At 39.5% G+C, this 18,154-nt stretch overlaps 1 protein-coding gene across 1 annotated transcript in view; it reads right to left on the bottom strand.

The window, feature by feature from the left end:
- Window positions 1-18,154, bottom strand: part of Pibf1 (progesterone immunomodulatory binding factor 1) — a 160,247-nt gene that overhangs the window by 38,224 nt on the left and 103,869 nt on the right. The window contains exons 14-15 of the mRNA XM_051160907.1: window positions 15,006-15,108; window positions 1,585-1,715 (exon numbers count right to left, since the gene is read on the bottom strand). Coding sequence (XP_051016864.1) covers window positions 1,585-1,715; window positions 15,006-15,108 — 234 coding nt within the window. The remainder of the gene's footprint in view (window positions 1-1,584; window positions 1,716-15,005; window positions 15,109-18,154) is intronic.

The following is an 18,154-nucleotide window of genomic DNA, read 5'->3' as shown; positions in this document are numbered from 1 at the left end:
TTTTGGTAATTGGAACGCAGTGGTGCACACCTTCAATCTCAGCATCAGGAAGCAAAGGCAGGTGGTTCTGTGAGCTCAAGAGCAACCTGGTTTAAGTAGTGGGTTACACAGAGAAACCTTGTCTCAAAAAACAAAACAAAACAAAACAAAACAAAACAAAAAAAAAGGCCAGCACTTGGGAGACAGAGGCAGGTGGATCACTGTGAGTTCAAGGCGAGGCTGGTCTACAAAGTGAGTCCAGGATAGTCAAGGCTACACAGAGAAACTCTGTCTCAAAAAACCACAAACAAACAAACAGCCTAAAAATGGGTGCCAGCAACAGGGCTTTGCAAAGCTGAGCAGAGTGGAGCAAGCTTGTGATCCCAGCACTAGGGGAGGCAAAGGTAGGTAGATCTCTGAGTTTGAGACTAGTCTGGTCTACAAAGTGAGTCCAGGACAGCCAAGGCTACACAAAGAAATGCTGTCTTGGAACAAAAAAAAAAAAAAAAAAAAAAAAAAAAAAAAAAAAAAGAGAAAGGTTCAGTACTAATGAATGAGTAGGTTAAAGACTGAATCACTGAGCTAGGGTGGCGGCGCAGGCCTTTAATCCCAGCACTTGGGAGGCAGCAGATCTCTTTATTTTGAGGCCATCCTGGTCTACAGAGCTGTTCCAGGATAGTCATGGCTACACAGAGAAAGTGCCATGAAAAACCAAAAAAATGATAGAAAGAAAGAAAAAAAAGTTCAGAGTGGCTAGTAAATGAGGCAAATCTTTTGCATAAACTGTTTTTTCCCCCAACATAGAATCAGTTTTAAACAAAGGTGTCAAAAGGAATTTATTTACTGACACTGAGGTAATTCTTGGATTACTTCATGTAAAGGGTTAGAGGCAGATAAGCCCAGAATGTTCCTAGCAAAGTCAACATAAATCTAAGTAAATGTGTAAACTTGACCTGTTTAAAAAGCCATTTTGACTCTACAAACGGTATCTGTGTACAGTCCTCCCCTCCTGGCTGCCCCACCTCTCAGTGAAGACTCTAGAAGACAAGAACAAGCCGGCTTTTATGGGCAGTGTTTTGCTAGTGAGTACAGAATTATTTCCATGCTACAACTTCTGATCATAAGGTGAAATCTGAATGCCTCTCATGACGATAACATGTGAGGACAGGTGTGTACTATGCCACGCAGCGTATGAAGAACGGAAGTCAAGAGCTGGTCATTTCTTCCCACCTCATTTAAGACAGTTTTTTTTTTTTTTTTTAAATTTCCTGTTGCTTGTGCCTTGATAGCTGGTCTGTTGGTTTCTGGGGTCCTCCTGTCTCCATCCCTGTCTGGCTTGGAAGCCCCGGGACTACACACATGCACTGCTGACTCTGGCTTCCTGTGGGTTCTGGCAATCTGCACTCGGCCCTCATCTGAACACATAGAGCAGACACTTCTCCAAGTGAGCCATCTCCACAGTGCCGTTTTTCTAAATTTGAATCCCTGTATCATTTAAGATTGTGATTGGAATTAAATTATTTAGAATGTACAATCCACGTTAATCTGCAGCAGCATATTAACAATGTCTTCATTATTCAAATACAAGAGGCGTGGATGGCTTACCTGACATCTTTCTCAAGCTGAGCTGTGCACTTCATCAGTGAGTCGATCTTGGAATCCCTCTGCTGCACTGACTCTATGAGGTATCTGTAGGGTTGCTGAGTCTGATTTAACAGTGAATTGGCTCTGTCAAGCTAAAGAAACACACATTTCATTAAACTGCACAAACCTGACAACGAAGGGAAGCCATCTGCAATGCTCTAGCACTACAGCACATTAACTCTTGACACGGCTTTGCTGGCACCTGGACAGCACGAGCCCAGGACTCAGGCCTGCGCACACCACAGCCCAGAGTGCACTGTGCTCTTCTGCACATCAACTATTCTGAAAGGCTAAAGAAATCTGCATACATTTGGAGGTTTAAAAATGACCAAGCATCAGGTGGTGGTGGTGGTAGCGGCGGCAGCGGCGGCAGCAGCAGCAGCAGCAGCACACACCTTTAATCCCAGCATTCTGGTGGCAGATCCCTGACTTTCAGGCCAGCCTTGTCTACAGAGTGAGTTCCAGGACAGTCAAAGCTACACAGAGAAATCCTGACTCAAAAAACTAAAAATAAATACGTACACATCATAATTCTTACTTTTAATATTCCCTTTAATTTTAAAAATATTTATTATATCTGAATACTTTTATATAATTAAAAAAATTTTTAAAAATCATGGTTAAAATACCAAAAAGACCCTTGAAAGTTTTGTGTGTGTGTGCTGGGACTAATGGTGTGTGCCTCTATGCTCAACTTAATTAAACCATTTTTAAGTGAAAAAATTCAGTGGCACGAACATTTTAACAATGTTTTACAACCGTTATACTTTTTAATTTCAGTCCTGGGATTGAAGCCAGGCTGACATGCATGTCATCCAGAAACTCTAACCACTAAGCTATGTTCTAAACTTGAACTAGCTGGACTACTTGTTTTTTTAAGATAGAGGAATGGTTCTTCTGCCGCCACGGAGTGGGGACTGCAGGCATCTACCACCACAGCTGTTTATGCTTCTTTCTAAAGTCCTTTTAAAATCTACATGCTTCTAAAATTTAAGCTCTATATAAAATTTACTTTAGCATTTCAATTTTGTTTGGGAGGGATTCCATTCATTTTACAAAAACAGTAGGGGAAGCTGGGAGTAATGTTCTAAGATTTTAATCCCAATACTCAGGAAGCAGAGGTAGGAGAATCTCTGTGAGTTCAAGGCTAGCTTAGCTTGCTTTAACATAGTGGGTTCCAGCACAGCCACAGCTACAGAGCCATCTAGTGAGACAGTATCTTGGAAAAACGAACCAACCAACCAGCCAACCAACCACATCAAGTGGGCCAGTGAAATGGCTCAGCCAGTGAAGACCCTAGTGAAGACCCTAAAAGAGAAAGGCTTGTGACCTGGGTGCAGTGTCCTGACTCTATGTAAAGGTAGAAAAAGAAACAGTTCTAAACCTGTTCTCTGACCTCCCCATTTGTGTTATAGTATGTTTACCCATGTACACACACGCACACAAACACACACACACACACCATTAAAAACATTTAAAACTCAAGAAAACAGCAAATGACTAGCCACTGAGGGAAGAGGGAGGAGTGAGGTGGTGATGGGGCTTTAACTTTGGAAGGTGGAAATATTGTGCAAATCAAAGCAGTAAAATCAAGCACGTAGTAAAGAAAAGGCATGAACTTTTTGAAAAGAAAAATTCTTGGAAGGACAACTTTTTCACCCCATCTAGCTAGGATTTTGCTGGGCCTGTCTTTTGTTCGGATATTCATTCTTTAAAATCCGCTGTGATGTCACTGGAATCTTCCTCTATTTAGTTACTTTAGAAACATTCAAATATGCAGCCCAACTGAGTTCTGCTAACCTGTATAACCAGTTTCTTTAGTCAATTATATCAAACAATTGCCTTGACTTTGTTTTCATAGAACTGACCCTGGCTGAAAAACCTCAACTGACAAGTCACTTAGTGTTTCAAAGTGCAGCTCTCTCCCTGTGCCTGAGAGGTGGACAGGGCAGAGGTGGAGGGAAGGGCCCGCGCGGACAAACTGTGGTAAACTCTGCTCTAGAATGAGCAATCTAAACCTTATCAATCTAATTTTAATCACATCAGGAATATAACGGCTACACATTTAGTTATTCTTTCCCACAAGGGCAACTACTTTTATTTGATTTTAAAACAGTGAAATGAGCCAAAAGCCTCCCTTGTAAGATAGCACATACACACACCAGGATTTCTCATAGTCGTGAAAACAACAGCATTACTGTTTTGAGGGCAGATTTCTTTAAAACTGTGTGTAGGATTTTAAATCTCCCAAGTGTTTTTTTTAAATCACTCCACCCCATTTCTCTAGGTCTTTGTATGTACCACCTGGTAACAGTAGGCAGGCCCTACCACAGCATAATCCAGCCTCTTCTTCCCCACTTGTTTTCATTCTCCAGGGGGAAAGGATACAACTGATAATAAAAAGTGGTGATTACTTTATATTTTTGAGAAAGTTAACTGATTAAAAATTTCACCATATGGCTTTAAAAGCCTTTTTCTAGTTACAGTAATAAATATTCAAAATGTTTCCTAATCACTTGCTGCCTATTGTTAGTAATCTCTTCCTCATAGGAAGGCCTTAGTAACGGATGACTAAGGCACTATATAATACATGACTCAGGATTAAACTCATGACACAATAGTTTATAGAATTGCTATTCCTCCTTTGTTTCAAATAATTTTACATATGATTCAGAGAAAAATAATACCTGACTAAAATATATTTTGCATTCAAATATTAATTCAAATTATAGTTGGATGACATTCCAAAAGTATGTTTTTCTCTGAGGATTTACAAAATATATCTTGTCTTTTCCTTCCTTTCTTCCTTTCCTTAATTCTCAGACAGGGTCTCTCTACACAGACCTGCCTGGCCCGGAACTCACTGTGTAGACCAGGCTGGCCTCAAACTCACAAAGATCCGCCTGCCTCTGCCTCCCACGTGCTGGGATCAAAGGCGTGCGCCACCACCACCGGTCCATGTGATTTTTCTTACATATAATTTTTTCTGTTGTGGTAAGTGGATTTGCATACATGCGATGTATGCAGAGGTGGGTTACACTGAACCACTTATACATCCTTGCTTACTTCTCTCTCTCTTTAAAAGGGTTTAGTTATTTATTATACAGATACTGTTCTGCCTGTATGCATGCCTGACAGCCAGAAGAGGGCACCAGATCTCATTACAGATGGTTGTGAGCCACCATGTGGTTGCTGGGAATTGAACTCAGGACCTCTGGAAGAGCAGGCAGTGCTCTTAACCTCTGAGCCATCTCTTTGGCCCCATTGCTTATTCTTTCAGATCATGCTAGGAATATGAAAAGTCTACTTGGTGTTCAACATTAGGCTCTCAGTCCCTTGGGGAAATGTTACAGAAAAGAGGGAGCCTCATCCTGACCAGACTGAATTAAAATTCGATAAGGCTCTGATTCTGACAAGGCACTAGACCTGGAGAGCGAACAGCTACCAGAGCCCTGCACTTGCTTTCGGCCGCTTCAACCAACTATTTTTGTGGGCAAACCATCTTACACACAGAACTCCCCATTAAAGCCAGAGCATCATCTCCAAGAAGTTTAAGAGTTAGTTGTGAAGATGTGTTGCTGGGCGGTCAGCAGGCCTGGAGAGTCTCAGGGACAGGACAGTGTGGTGTTGTGACAACAATTAGGCTGAGCACAGCAGCTGTTCCCCAATTTTTTTCTGACAGTTTTCTGTACTTTAAGAATCAAAAGCAAGTGTGTGCTAATTGATCATCAGACGTGCTTCTGGTATTGAGTTTTTCTTTTTCTTTTTTTTAAACTGAGACAGCATCTATGTGTAGCCCAGGTTAACCTTGAACTTTGCATGTTCCTGGCCTACTTCCCAAGTATTGGTCTATAGGCTGGCACTACAAGGCTTGGTCTAGCTCTAAGTCTCACAATGTTTGTATGAAGGAGAAAGTCAGAAGAGGAAGATGGTAAAGAATTTGAATACCCAGCATGGAAGAGATTTGCTGGAGTATTCAAGACTGCAAAGCACACTCTACTCAGAGTGTGGCCCTATATCCTTTTTTCTTCTTTCTTTTTTTCTTCCTTCCTTTCTCTCTTTCTTTCTTTCCTTCCTTCCTTCTTGTTTCCTGCATCCTTTTCATAAGGACTTTTTTTCCTTTAAGATTTATTTATTTATTATGAATACAGTGTTCTGCCTGCATATACACCTTCAGGTCAGAAGAGGGCACCAGATCTCCTTATAGATGGTTGTGAGCCACCATGTGGTTGCTGGGAATTGAACTTGGGACCTTTGGAAGAGCAAACAGTGCTCTGAGTCATCTCTCTATAGACTTATAAGGACTTTTAAAAAATGAAGATTCTTAGGCTTCATTCTGTACCCTTCTGTTCACAATCTCTGAGGGTAGGAATGTGTATATTAAATAAGAACCCTGGATGATTCTTAGGCTCATTAATGTCTGTTTATTTCAGAAAGGGCCTCACACCATAGCGTAGGCTGGCCTGGAACTCATAACTAGCCATGCTGGTCTTGTGATCTACCTGCCTTAGTTTCCCAAATCCCAAATCCTGAGATTACAAGTTGGGAACACACCTTATTGATATTTTAGAATCACTGTTGAGGTATGAAAATGAAGCAAAGGGCAAACATGCGAGGGCTAACTGCATTTAAGAAGGAGAAGGAGAAGGTGGGGAAGCCTCAGTACAGAGAAAGGGTAAAGGTGCTTGAGTCTGCTCCCCAGAACCCACACAACAGAGGAAAGAACACACACCTGATAGTTGTCCTTTGAACACCACACACGTCAGCAATACCTGCACGCAAATGACACACACCACACACACACACACACACACACACACACACACACACACACACACACACACCTTTGGTAGAAGATGGACACCAGCTAAGCAGACTAAATAGGCATCTGAGTTACAGAGTCTGAGCTGTAATGACCTTTTTGTAAGGCAAAATGAAATAACCTCTGAAATATCTATAATGTCATGGCTGTCTCAGGTGAATCAAACTGATTAAAAAGTTATTAGTGATGTTGAGGAAAGGGTATAACTTATGAAGGAAGAAAATATACTACCAATGTAGTTAATGTATTTGAAGGGAGAGTAAAGATATACCAAAAATCCTCTGGTAAAGTGGTTCAGTAAGGGCTGGAGAGATGGCTCAGAGGTTAAGAGCATTGGCTGCTCTTCCAAAGGTCTTGAGTTCAATTCCCAGCAACCACATGGTGGCTCACAACCATCTATAAAGATATTGAGTGCTCTTTTCTGGCATGCAAGTGTACATGTAATGTAGGCAAAACACTGTATACCTAAATAAATAAATCTTTTTTAAAAAGTGGTTCAGTGAAAATTATCCCAGATGACCCAAATATAGGAAAGCAAGGGGACTTGTGACATAATTGGTTTTTGGAAGCTGATGTTATCTGCAATGTGGACAGGGAAGTGGGATAGATATGGAAAGTAAAAACAACAGGTAGTAGTCAACAGCAGGAGTTTGCCAGGCTTCCAACCTGCTGTAAAAAGAACAGATCTCCTTAAGAGAATTTTAGCACAGTTTCATAAGGCCAAAACACTTCTCTCTCTTTTTTTTCTTCTGTTAAATCTTTATAGAATACTTCCCAGACTGTAAACTACACAGGCTGAGAAGCACCTGGAGGATGCGTCTGGCAGCAAGACAATAGAGAGAGCTAGTGAGCATCAGCACTCAGGTGATTGACAGGGGTCAAGGCTCAGCACAGAGAAACCAGGAGGGGAAAATACAGAGTATTTATGATACTGTGCCTTGTAGAGTCCCAACAAAGCTGCAATGGGGAGGAAAGGCCTGGAAGAATCAAGAAGAGAATTTCAACTTCGACTGCTAAAAATTTCCTCCTCTTTCAAAGCTACGCCTGAGAAATTCATGCATGGAGTCTAAATTATTTTTTATGGCTTGTTTTATTTTTTTTGGGGGGGGGAGGGTTTAGAGGCAGGGTTTATCTATCTATCTATCTATCTATCTATCTATCTATCTATCTATCTATCTATCTACCTACCTATCTATCTACCTATCTATCTTGTTTTTTTGAGACAGGAGTTCTCTGTTTTTGCTGTCCTGGAACTCACTCTGTAGACCAGGCTGGCCTCGAACTCAGAGATCTGACTATCTCTGCCTCCTAAGTGCTGGGATTAAAGGTGTGCTCCATCACCACCTGGCTAAGAAATTCAGTTTTTAAAAAAGTTTATTTATTTATGTATATGAGTGTTCTGGCTTCCTGTCCATCTGTATAACAGAAGAGGACATCAGATCCTATTATAGATCATTGTGAGCCACCATATGGTTGCTAGGAATTAAACTTAGGGCTTCTGGAAGAACAACCAGTGCTCTTAACCACTGAGCCATCTCTCCAGGCCCCAAGAAATTCATTTTTTAAATAAGTTTTTTCAAGATAGGGTTTCTCTGTGTAACAGCTTTGGCTGTCCTAGAATCACTTTGTAAACTAGGCTGGCCTCAAACTCACAGAGATCCACCTGCCTTTGCCTCCTGAGTGCTGGAATTAAAGGTGTGCGCCATCATGGCCAACAAAAATTCATTTTTAAATGGCTCAATTGAATAGCCATTTCAGATTTGGGTGCGGGTATGTGGATAATTTTCATAGTATTTTTCAAATGGCTCTTAGCATACTGTAATGGATTTAGGATAGCTGGTATTTTTCAAGAATGAGCCATAATCAAGATTTCTTTTTTGGCATTGCTGTTGTCTTTGTTTGCTTATTTAAAGACAACTGCCTTGCTACATATGTCAGGGAGTCTTTGAATCCATGGTTTTCCTGCCTCGGTCTTGAGGGCTATAGGATTGTAGGCATGCACCCCTACACTAGCTTGAAAGCTTCTTGGTTTGAACATTTCACAAGGTTTGAAATACACTTGCTACTACAGTAATGTGGATGTTTTGTGTTTTATAGCACATTAATCATTCACATGAAAGATAAGTTCATGTGCTGATGTTTATTTTAACTAATAATTACTTTAGGGTAGGGTAAACCAGGCTGGCCTCAAACACAAGATACAGCTGAGGATACCCTTGAACTCCTCATCCTTTGGCAACACCCACAAGCACTGGGGTTACAGGTAGATGCCACCGTGTCTAGTCTATGGGGTGCGGGGGATGAAAACTAGGCATTGGTGCATGTGAAGCAAGTACGCTACCCGCTGAGTCCCATGCTCAGGTCTGTTTATCATTATTAAAGCAAATGCTACTTTTTATGAAGTTCCACAGAAAAACAGCCTCAAAACACGGGAGACAGAGTGGCTGTGGCCAGTGAGGCTGGGGCTGCTGCTGTGTCACAGTTCCTGTGAATTTTGTTTGTCCCAACATCCTCCTTATTTCACAAATTCTTCTTCAAAACTTGCCATGAATCACCAATTTAATAAAGCTCGCGTATCTAGTTACATGACATGGCGAATGCCAACTCCACGAGGACAAAGAGCCACATGCAAGACATTCAGACAGAAAAGTAGCTCCCAAGTCCCTTCCCAAGAGGAAAGCGGAAGTTCTGTTCATCTTGTTAAGATGGTCAGTTAGATTTTCTCTCTGGAAAAGTTACTTTCCAGATATACTGGGAGGAAGTAGCAGCCAGGGTTGTCAAAGTCACAGACAGACAGAAATTGGCTATGACTGTCTTCCCAGAAAGTGAGTCACCATGCCCTGTCCCATCCTGCTCTTTATTTTCTTCCCTTGTTCTTGTTGTCCTTCTCTCTGTCTCTACCCACTTCACTTCCTTATTTTCTTTGACAGTCTTACCCAGACTGCTTTGCATTTGTGGTTCTCTTGCCTCTACCTTCCTGTTGGCAGCCCTAACCTTTTTTTTTTTTTCTCCTACCTGTCTTCTTTAAATTCCATTTGTCATCTCTCCCTAAACCCTTTTCTCAATACATTTTACATTATTTATGTTTTTTGTTTTGTTTTTGAGACAGGGTTTCTCTCTGTGTTAGCCTTGGCTACCCTGGACTCGCTTTGTAGACCAGGCTGACCTCGAACTCACAGAGATCCACCTGCCTCTGCCTCCCGAGTGCTGGGATTAAAGGTGTGCACCACCACTGCCAGGCTATGTGCCAGGATTAGAGAGACACAAGATGATTGCAATGTCAATGAATCTTGAAGGCATTATAGCTAGTGAAAGACATCAGATACAAATGTGGAAGGTTATATAATTCCATTTATATGGAATGAATATATATGGGAAATCTATGGAAAAAATAGTGCATTAAGTGCACACCAGAGGTTGCAAGAGGTGAGAATGGGGAGTGACTGCTCAGAAAGTATAGGTTTCTTCTAGGGTGATGAAATTGGTCTATAACTAGGTGGTGGTGATGAATATACAACACTGTAAATATGCCAAGGCTCATCACTGAATTTTAAAACATTTTAAATGATGAGCTTATGCTACCTGAATTTTCCACAACAACAACAAAAACAATAATATTAATAATAGACTGCACTCAGTACTTGGGAGTTGGAGGTTATGAGCTGGAGGTAGGAAATTCAAGTCACCCTTGGCCACAAGAAGTTGAACCTGGGAAGAAATCTGTCTCAAAAAGATGTATGTATGTGTGGAGAGGATGGAGAGATGGCTCAGCAGTTTAGAGCACTTGTTTCTCTTATAGAGGACCTGGATTTAATTCCGAGAACCCACACGGTGGCTCATACCACCTGTAACTCCAATTTCAGGGGACCCAGTTCCATGGTACACTTAGATCCATGTAGACAAAACATTTATACACAAGAATAAGATAATTAACTAAAGCCGGGCGTGGTGGCGCACGTCTTTAATCCCAGCACTCGGGAGGCAGAGGCAGGCGGATCGCTGTGAGTTCAAGACCAGCCTGGTCTACAAAGTGAGTCCAGGATGGCCAAGGCTACACAGAGAAACCCTGTCTCAAAAAACCAAAAAAAAAAAAAAAAAAAAAAAAAAAATCAGAAATAAAAATTAAAAAGAAAAAAAAAAAGATAATTAACTAAACATGACATTAAAAGAAAGTACATAAACATAAGGATAGGACCCTAGACTGAACACCAAGGATAACTATTTGAGTAAATATAGTGTTTTTTCCTTATACTAATATTTCTTTTCATAGGGTTTTTAACTACTTAACAATAATAGCAATGTTCTGTGTGGTTCACATATGTACAAATAAAATATATGAGAAAACAAGCAACAAGATTAGGAGGGGATATATAATACTTAAACCATCTATAATTATTACAAAACTATAAGCAATAATAAAATGAAATGATAAAATATTAACTCAAATGAAAGTAAGGAGGAAAGAGGACAAGAGCCCACAGAGCAAACAGTATAGACAAAAATAGCAAGATGGCATAACTATATCAATAAATATATTAAATTATAACTACTTATAGTAAGCATACACTTTATTGTGCTGGTTAAAATCAGAAGATTAGAATACATACATTGCTGACACTAATCAAAAGTTAAAAATAATGCTAAAAATGATCTAATAACCACGAGCCATATATATTGTGTTCATGGGTCAGAGCACTTGGTAGTTGAAGACTATCAGGTACTTAGTATTCTTCTCTTCTGACCATTCTTTACTCTTTAAACCATGTTGTAGACTGAACCTAGGGATTTGGATGTGTTAGGTAATCTGAGCCACATCACTAGTCTATATGTATATATATATATATCTCCCATGCAATCTCAAAATTACAGCAACTGCTTTTTCCAGGAATTAATAAATCAATTATAAAATTCTCATGGAAGTATAAAGAATAAAGAGTAGCCAAAAAACCTTGAAAATGAATAGAGTCCCACGAAAGCCTTCACTTACCAGGAAACTGGGACAGAGGGGAGGACATCCTATTGGGACTCTAAATGAGAGAAGCATGGGAGAATAGCAAAGTAGAAGGATCCAGAGGGTCCTAGAAACCTACAAGTAGAACATTATGATAGGCAGATTTGGGCCCAGGGGTCCCGCTCAAACTAAGGCACCAGCCAAGGACAATACAGGCGGTAAACTTTAAACCCCTACCTAGATCTAGCCAATGATCAGAACATTCTCCACAGTTGAGTGGAGAGTGGGATATGACTTTCTCACGTACTCTGGTGCCTCACATTTGACCATGTCCCCTGGAGGGGGAGACCTGGTGGCACTCAGAGGAAGGACAGCAGGTTGCCAAGAAGAGACTTGATACCCTATGAGCATATATAGGGGGAGGTAATCCCCCTCAGGAACAGTCATTGGGGAGGGGAATAATGGGAAAATGGGAGGGAGGGAAGAATGGGAGGATACAAGGGATGGGATAACCATTGAGATGTAACAAGAATAAATTAATAAAAAAAAAAAACGAAAAGAAAATGAGTAGAGTTGGAGAATCTATGGTATCTGATTTCAAGATACTATATAGAGCACAGTAATGACGCCCATGGTGCCCACATAGAGACAAACAGGTATCTAGAGGGGAACAGAGTCTAGACATGGACTCATCCTCAACAGAACTAGAACATTTGAGTTCTATTAAATCTACTGAAGGCAAAAGAACACTCAGTCAAATGTTCACCAGTTCTTATTTTACACTGTCTCTGTGTGAGCCCACAGATATGCACTGGACCTAAATGGTGCTACTCTCAAGACAGTGTTCTTTGTAATAGTTGTTGGTGATAATGGCGGCTTATGGTCAGTCTTATGCCGCAGATAAAACTAAGCACAAACAACAAAGCTCCTCAATGGAAATGAAGGCACAACATACTCTAACTCATGGGACACAATGAAAGCAATGCTAAGAGGAAAGTTCACTAAGTGCCTTTATAAAATAAATTGGAGGGTTTTCTTTTCTTTAAAAAAATTATTTATTATGTATACGATGTTGTGCCTGTATGCATACCTACACGACAGAGGAGGGCACCAGATCTCATTATAGATGGCTGTGAGCCACCAAGTGGTTGCTGGGAATTGAACTCAGGACCTCTGGAAAAGCAGCCAGTGCTCTTAACCTCTTCCCAGACCTGAGAGTTTTCATACTCACAAGTTTATAGCACACCCGAAAGCTCTAGAACAAAAAGAAGCAGACACACAAAAGAGGAGTAGACAGCAGGAAATAATCAAACTTAGGGCTGAAATCAGTAAATTAGAAACAAAGATTCAATGAAAAGAAGAGCTGGTTCTTTGAGAAAATCAACAAGATAGACGAACCGTTAGCCAAACTAACTAAAAGGCAGGAGAGAATATTCAAATTAGCAAAATCAGAAATGAAAAGAGGGACATAACAATAGATACTGAGAAACTCCAAAGAAACAATTAGGCCTTACTTGAAAAACTTGAAAAGAAAAGAAAGAAAGAAAAGAAAAGAAAAACCTGTACTCCACAAAATTGACAAATCTAAATGAAATGAGTGATTTTCTTGATAGATTCCACTTACCAAAGCTAAATCAAGAGCAGGTAAACAATTTAAATAACTTATAACCTGTAAGGGAATAAGCAGCCATTAAAAGTCTCCCAATGCCCGGGCCGTGGTGGTGCATGCCTTTAATCCCAGCACTTGGGAGGCAGAGGCAGGCGGATTGCTGTGAGTTTGAGGTCAGCCTGGTCTACAAAGCGAGTCCAGGACAGCCAAGGCTACACAGAGAAACCCTGTCTCGGAAAAAAAAATTAAAACAAAACAAAAAAGTCTCCCAATGAAAAGAAGCCCTGGGCCAGACAGTTTTAGGGCAGAATTCTACCAGACTTGCAAAGAAGAGCTAACAGCAAAACTCCCCAAACTATCCCACAAAATAGAAACAGAAGGAACATTGCCAAAGTCATTCTAGGAGGCCACAATTACCCTGATACCTAAACCACACAAAATCTCAACAAAGAGAATTTCAGATCAATTTCCCATATGAACATTCATGCAAAAATACTGAATAAAATATCCATCAACACATCAAAAACATCATCCACCATTACCAAGCAGGCTTCATCCCAGGGGTTGCTCAACATATAAAAACTTGTCAATGTAATCCACCATATAAACAAACTGAAGGAAACAAACTACATGATCAGCTCCTTAGATGCTGAAAAAGGCTTTGACAAAATTCAACACCACTTCATGTTAAGTCTTGGAGAGATCAGAGATACAAGGCGCATTATCTAACATAATAAAGGACAATATACAGCAATCCTATAGCCAACAGCAATTTAAATGGAGAGATATCTAGTAATTCCACTGAAATCATGGACAAGACAAGACTGCCAACTATTTCTATATCTACTCAATATAGTACTTGAAGTTCTAGATAGAGCAATAAAAAGACTAAACGAGATCAAGGGGATGCAAATTGGGAAAGGAAGAAGTCAAAGTATTCATAGAGGACATGACAGTATATATACACGATCCCCAAAATTCCACCAGAGACCTCCTACAGCTGTTAAACACCTTCAGCAAAGTGGCTGGTTACAAAATTAACTAAAAAAAAAAAAAAAAAAAAAAAAATCACCCTCCTGTATTCAAATGATAAACTGGTTGAGAAAGAAATTAGGGAAATAACAGCACCATTTGTTGAAGATGCTATCTTTTTTCCATTGTATAGTTTTAGCTTCTTTGTCAAAAATAAAGTATCTGTAGGTGTGTAGGTTCATGTCTGGGTCTTTAATTCTATTTTATTGATCAACCTGTCTGTTTCTATGCCAGTACCATGTAGTTTTTTGTTTGTTTGTTTGTTTTTTAGTATTGCTTGATAGTTCAGCTTGATAGTTCAGAATAGCTAAAAATCATATAAAATATCTGTGTGTAACTCTAACCAGGCAAGTGAACGACCTACATGAGAAGAACTTCAAGTCTTGGGAAGAAAACTGAAGAAGACATCAGGGGATGGAAAGATCTCCCATGCTCGGCAGGCGTGGTGGCACATGCCTTTAATCCCAGCACTCAGGAGGCAGTGGCAGGTGGATCAACGTGAGTTCGAGGCCAGCCTGGTCTACAACGCAAGTCCAAGACAGCCAAGGCTACACAGAGAAACCCTGTCTTGAAAAAAGCCAAAAGAAAAAGAAAAAAGAAAAGAAAGAAAGAAAACTTAAAAAGGGCTAGGTATCTTTAAAAAAAAATAAAATAAAATAAACAGAAACTACTTAAAAATGAGTTGTCAGTGAGAAACTTAATGTCAACAAAATTTGCCAGTTGATACTCTCAGAAGCGAAAGTTGTGTGCGCGGCAGCCTCATCCACACTTCCTCACTCTGGGCACTCAGCTCTGCTTTGCCATCCACTCTAAGTTGCTTCCTAGTCTCAACACTGAGTGAATTTCAGAAGCCTGAAATCATTCTGCAACCATCTTATTTTCAGATTGCTCAGCAAGCAACTCCAGGCGCTAACCAAGAAGGCAGACAGTAAGCCCCATGCTCCCCGCCTCCAGGTCCATCTACTCACCTCCTGTGAAAGCTGTCTTACTTGGTCCTTTTGATGGTCCAGATCTTTTAATATTAATGAATTTTGTTTTTCTAACTGAAGAACTCTTCTCGCCAAGTGGACACTAGGTAAATAAAATGAAAAGCATTCATGTATACAAAAACAATACTACCTATACGCACAATAGATTCTTGTTGCTAGAAAATGGACTCATCACTTCCTAGTAACACATATTAACAGAAAACGTGACAATACAAAGCAAAACACATTGGAAGAACAGTAGGTCACCAACCAAGAACTCTGAAAGTAACAAGTCTAACATTTCCAGATGATAGCTGGTATACACTGATTCCTGTAATCACCGTTTGTAGCCCTTCCTGTCAAGTAGAGTTACATTATGTTACTAGCATGACAGAAAAGGATAGCCATTTACAGCTTTCTCATTTTAACAAGTTTCCGAATTACAAATCAGCCAGGAAATTAGTTGAATATTATGTATTATAAACTTATGTTTTAGAAAGTGTTTACACAGGGCAATATTAAGAATTTTACAATACAAACCATAAATAAACAGGTTCCCTATTACAAGTGGAGGTGGAAGAGATGTGTAAAACATGAAGAAGCAAGAGGACCCCGCTCCCTTCCGATGATGCCCGGCCGTCTCCTGATAGGGTTTTAGTCTGGGTCCCCAGTCTGCCGTCAATTCATGATCCCCTTCCAACAGCGCAAGTGTTAGAATTATAGGCATATACTACTGTGTCCTGCAGTCTACCATAGTCCATATTTAAGAAATACTGTTTTAAGGAAAAAAAGTACTTCATCTATTTAAGTAATTCCAATGACTCAAAGAAAACATACAGTTCTTTAAGGAAGTGCTAGTAATGCTGAAAAATCATGTTGTTCTCAAGTACTCTGTATTTTCATGTTCTGTATTATTTTACCTATCAATTTAACCCACGAATGCAGAATTCATGGAATCCAAATGTATAGAACTTTTTACAATGATAAGATAGTCTTCTTCTTTTTTTTAAATTTACACCAAATAACCCTGCAGAACAGAATGAGCCGTGTTGTACATATATTTCCCGACCAAAGACAAATGAGCTCATGTAAGGTTCTGAGAGCACATGAGGCTGCTAAACATCACCCAGCACATTTATGTGTAAGAAGAACTTCTCATCCAAGTAAAAAAATGCAAGTTCTGATAACTGTTTACAGAGTGATCAGTATGTCCATATCTAATATTATTTGATCTGGCACAGTATTTGCAATCATCTGAAGTTAAAGATGAAAAAAAAATAAGTGGTCCTCATTTTTTGGTAATCATTCTTTAACAAAAACATTATATACTAAATATATATAAAATTATGCACCTAACACAATAAACAGCAACTTAAAGTGAGTTAGACGTGTGCAACTCTCATGACCACATGATGTGAGATCATTTTTATTTCCCTGTAACAGTCACCTTCTGTCTTTTCCACTCTCTAGTAAATGCTTCTTGACCCTCAACTCCATTTTAGGGAACCTCTAAACCACTTTCTTCTTTATGAGTTTTAAAGGAATACAAAGGTTACATTTTATTTATTTTTACTGTAAAAATCAGACTTTATGTATGGCAATGCAATTTACATATTAATATTGTAATGGAATTTCACATAGTTTCGTACAGAAAAAAAAAATAAATTCAGACAAAACCTCTCGGGGGGGGGGGCAACAAAAAATATCAGGTTTATTGAGTCAATATAACAAATAATATAGTTTTGGATCCTTCCTTCCTTTTTTCCTTCCTTCCTTCCTTTCTTTCTTTTTCTTTCCTTTTCCTTTTTGCTTTTTTGAGGCAGGGTTTCTCTATATAGCCTTGGCTATCCTGGAACTTTCTCTGTAGATCAGGTTGGCCTCAAACTCAGAAATCTGCCTGCTTTTGCCTCCCAAGAGCTGGGATTAAAGGTGTGTGCCACCAAAACTGGCTCCAATGAAATAACCTGATATTGGTTTTGGCTTAATCTGTGGGCCTTAAATGTTGCTTTTAACTGTATTTGTAAATTCTATATTTCAGATCACTAGGTCCATTTTTGTTTTAATTATCAATCATACTTTCATCTTTTTTACCCTTTTGGGTTTTTGATATGTCTTTTTTGTTTTTTGTTGTTTTGTTTTTTAGTTTTTCAAGACAGGGTTTCTTTGTGTAGCCAGGGCTGTCCTGGACTCACTCTGTAGATGAGGCTGGCTTTGAACTCACAGAGATCCATCTGTCTCTGCTTCCTAGAGTGCTGGGATTACTGGCATGTGCCACAGTGCCTGGCTTAGGGTCGTTTGTTTGTTTGTTTGTTTTTTTGAGACAGGGTTTCTCTGTATGGCCTTGGCTGTCCTACATTCATTTTGTAGACTAGGCTGGCCTCGAACTCACAATGATCCACCTACCTCTGCCTCGGAGTCCTGGAATTAAAGGCGTGCACCACCACACCAGGCCTCTTAGGGTCTTTTTAAAATAACAATTTCTCAACAAATATATGCTGAAGGTATTGACAGTATTTGTGTAAAATGATTATAGAACAATGAACGCAGTCAAATTCAATTATAAAGAAGTACAGATGAGAGGAAATTTTATGCAAATAAAATTTTGTGTTTTTTATTAAGAGATAAGAGATGCTAGAAATAATGAGATGCAACAGTCACCCGTTTAAGAACATAATGAAGATGATAGCGACTTGGTGATAGCAAGTGATGTACATTACACTGCTCATTTGTTTGGGTAATTTGTTTTTAGCATAAGGCTCTTATGCAGATATGGTGACAAAGTGACAAATATCATATGACGTAAACACTGAGTCAAGAAATTCTATGCCAGTGTTTTAGTGTTAACACAGGGGTAGTATCCTAACAAGAATGTCCTTCGTTTTAATTAAGGCATTTTGAGAGAGAAAATAAACTCAAAGCAAAATAAAAGTCTTACAGCTTGGGTATGAAATGTCTTAGAATTGTAACTGTAGTTTCAGAGGCTCCCACACCTCAGAGGGTCCCACACTTCTGCGGAGCATCATAGGCACCAGGCACACATGTAAAGCATATACATCTGTGTGGGCCAAAGTGTGATCATACATTTTATGTGTATAAATACATAAAGTAAAAAAACAAAAATAATTTTACAAATTAAAAATGTTCTAAAA

Source organism: Acomys russatus, chromosome 18 (genome assembly GCF_903995435.1).
Source record: "Acomys russatus chromosome 18, mAcoRus1.1, whole genome shotgun sequence".
NCBI lineage: Eukaryota > Metazoa > Chordata > Mammalia > Rodentia > Muridae > Acomys > Acomys russatus.
The sequence above is the reverse complement of the archived record's forward strand: the minus strand, read 5'-3'. Positions and strand labels throughout refer to the sequence as shown.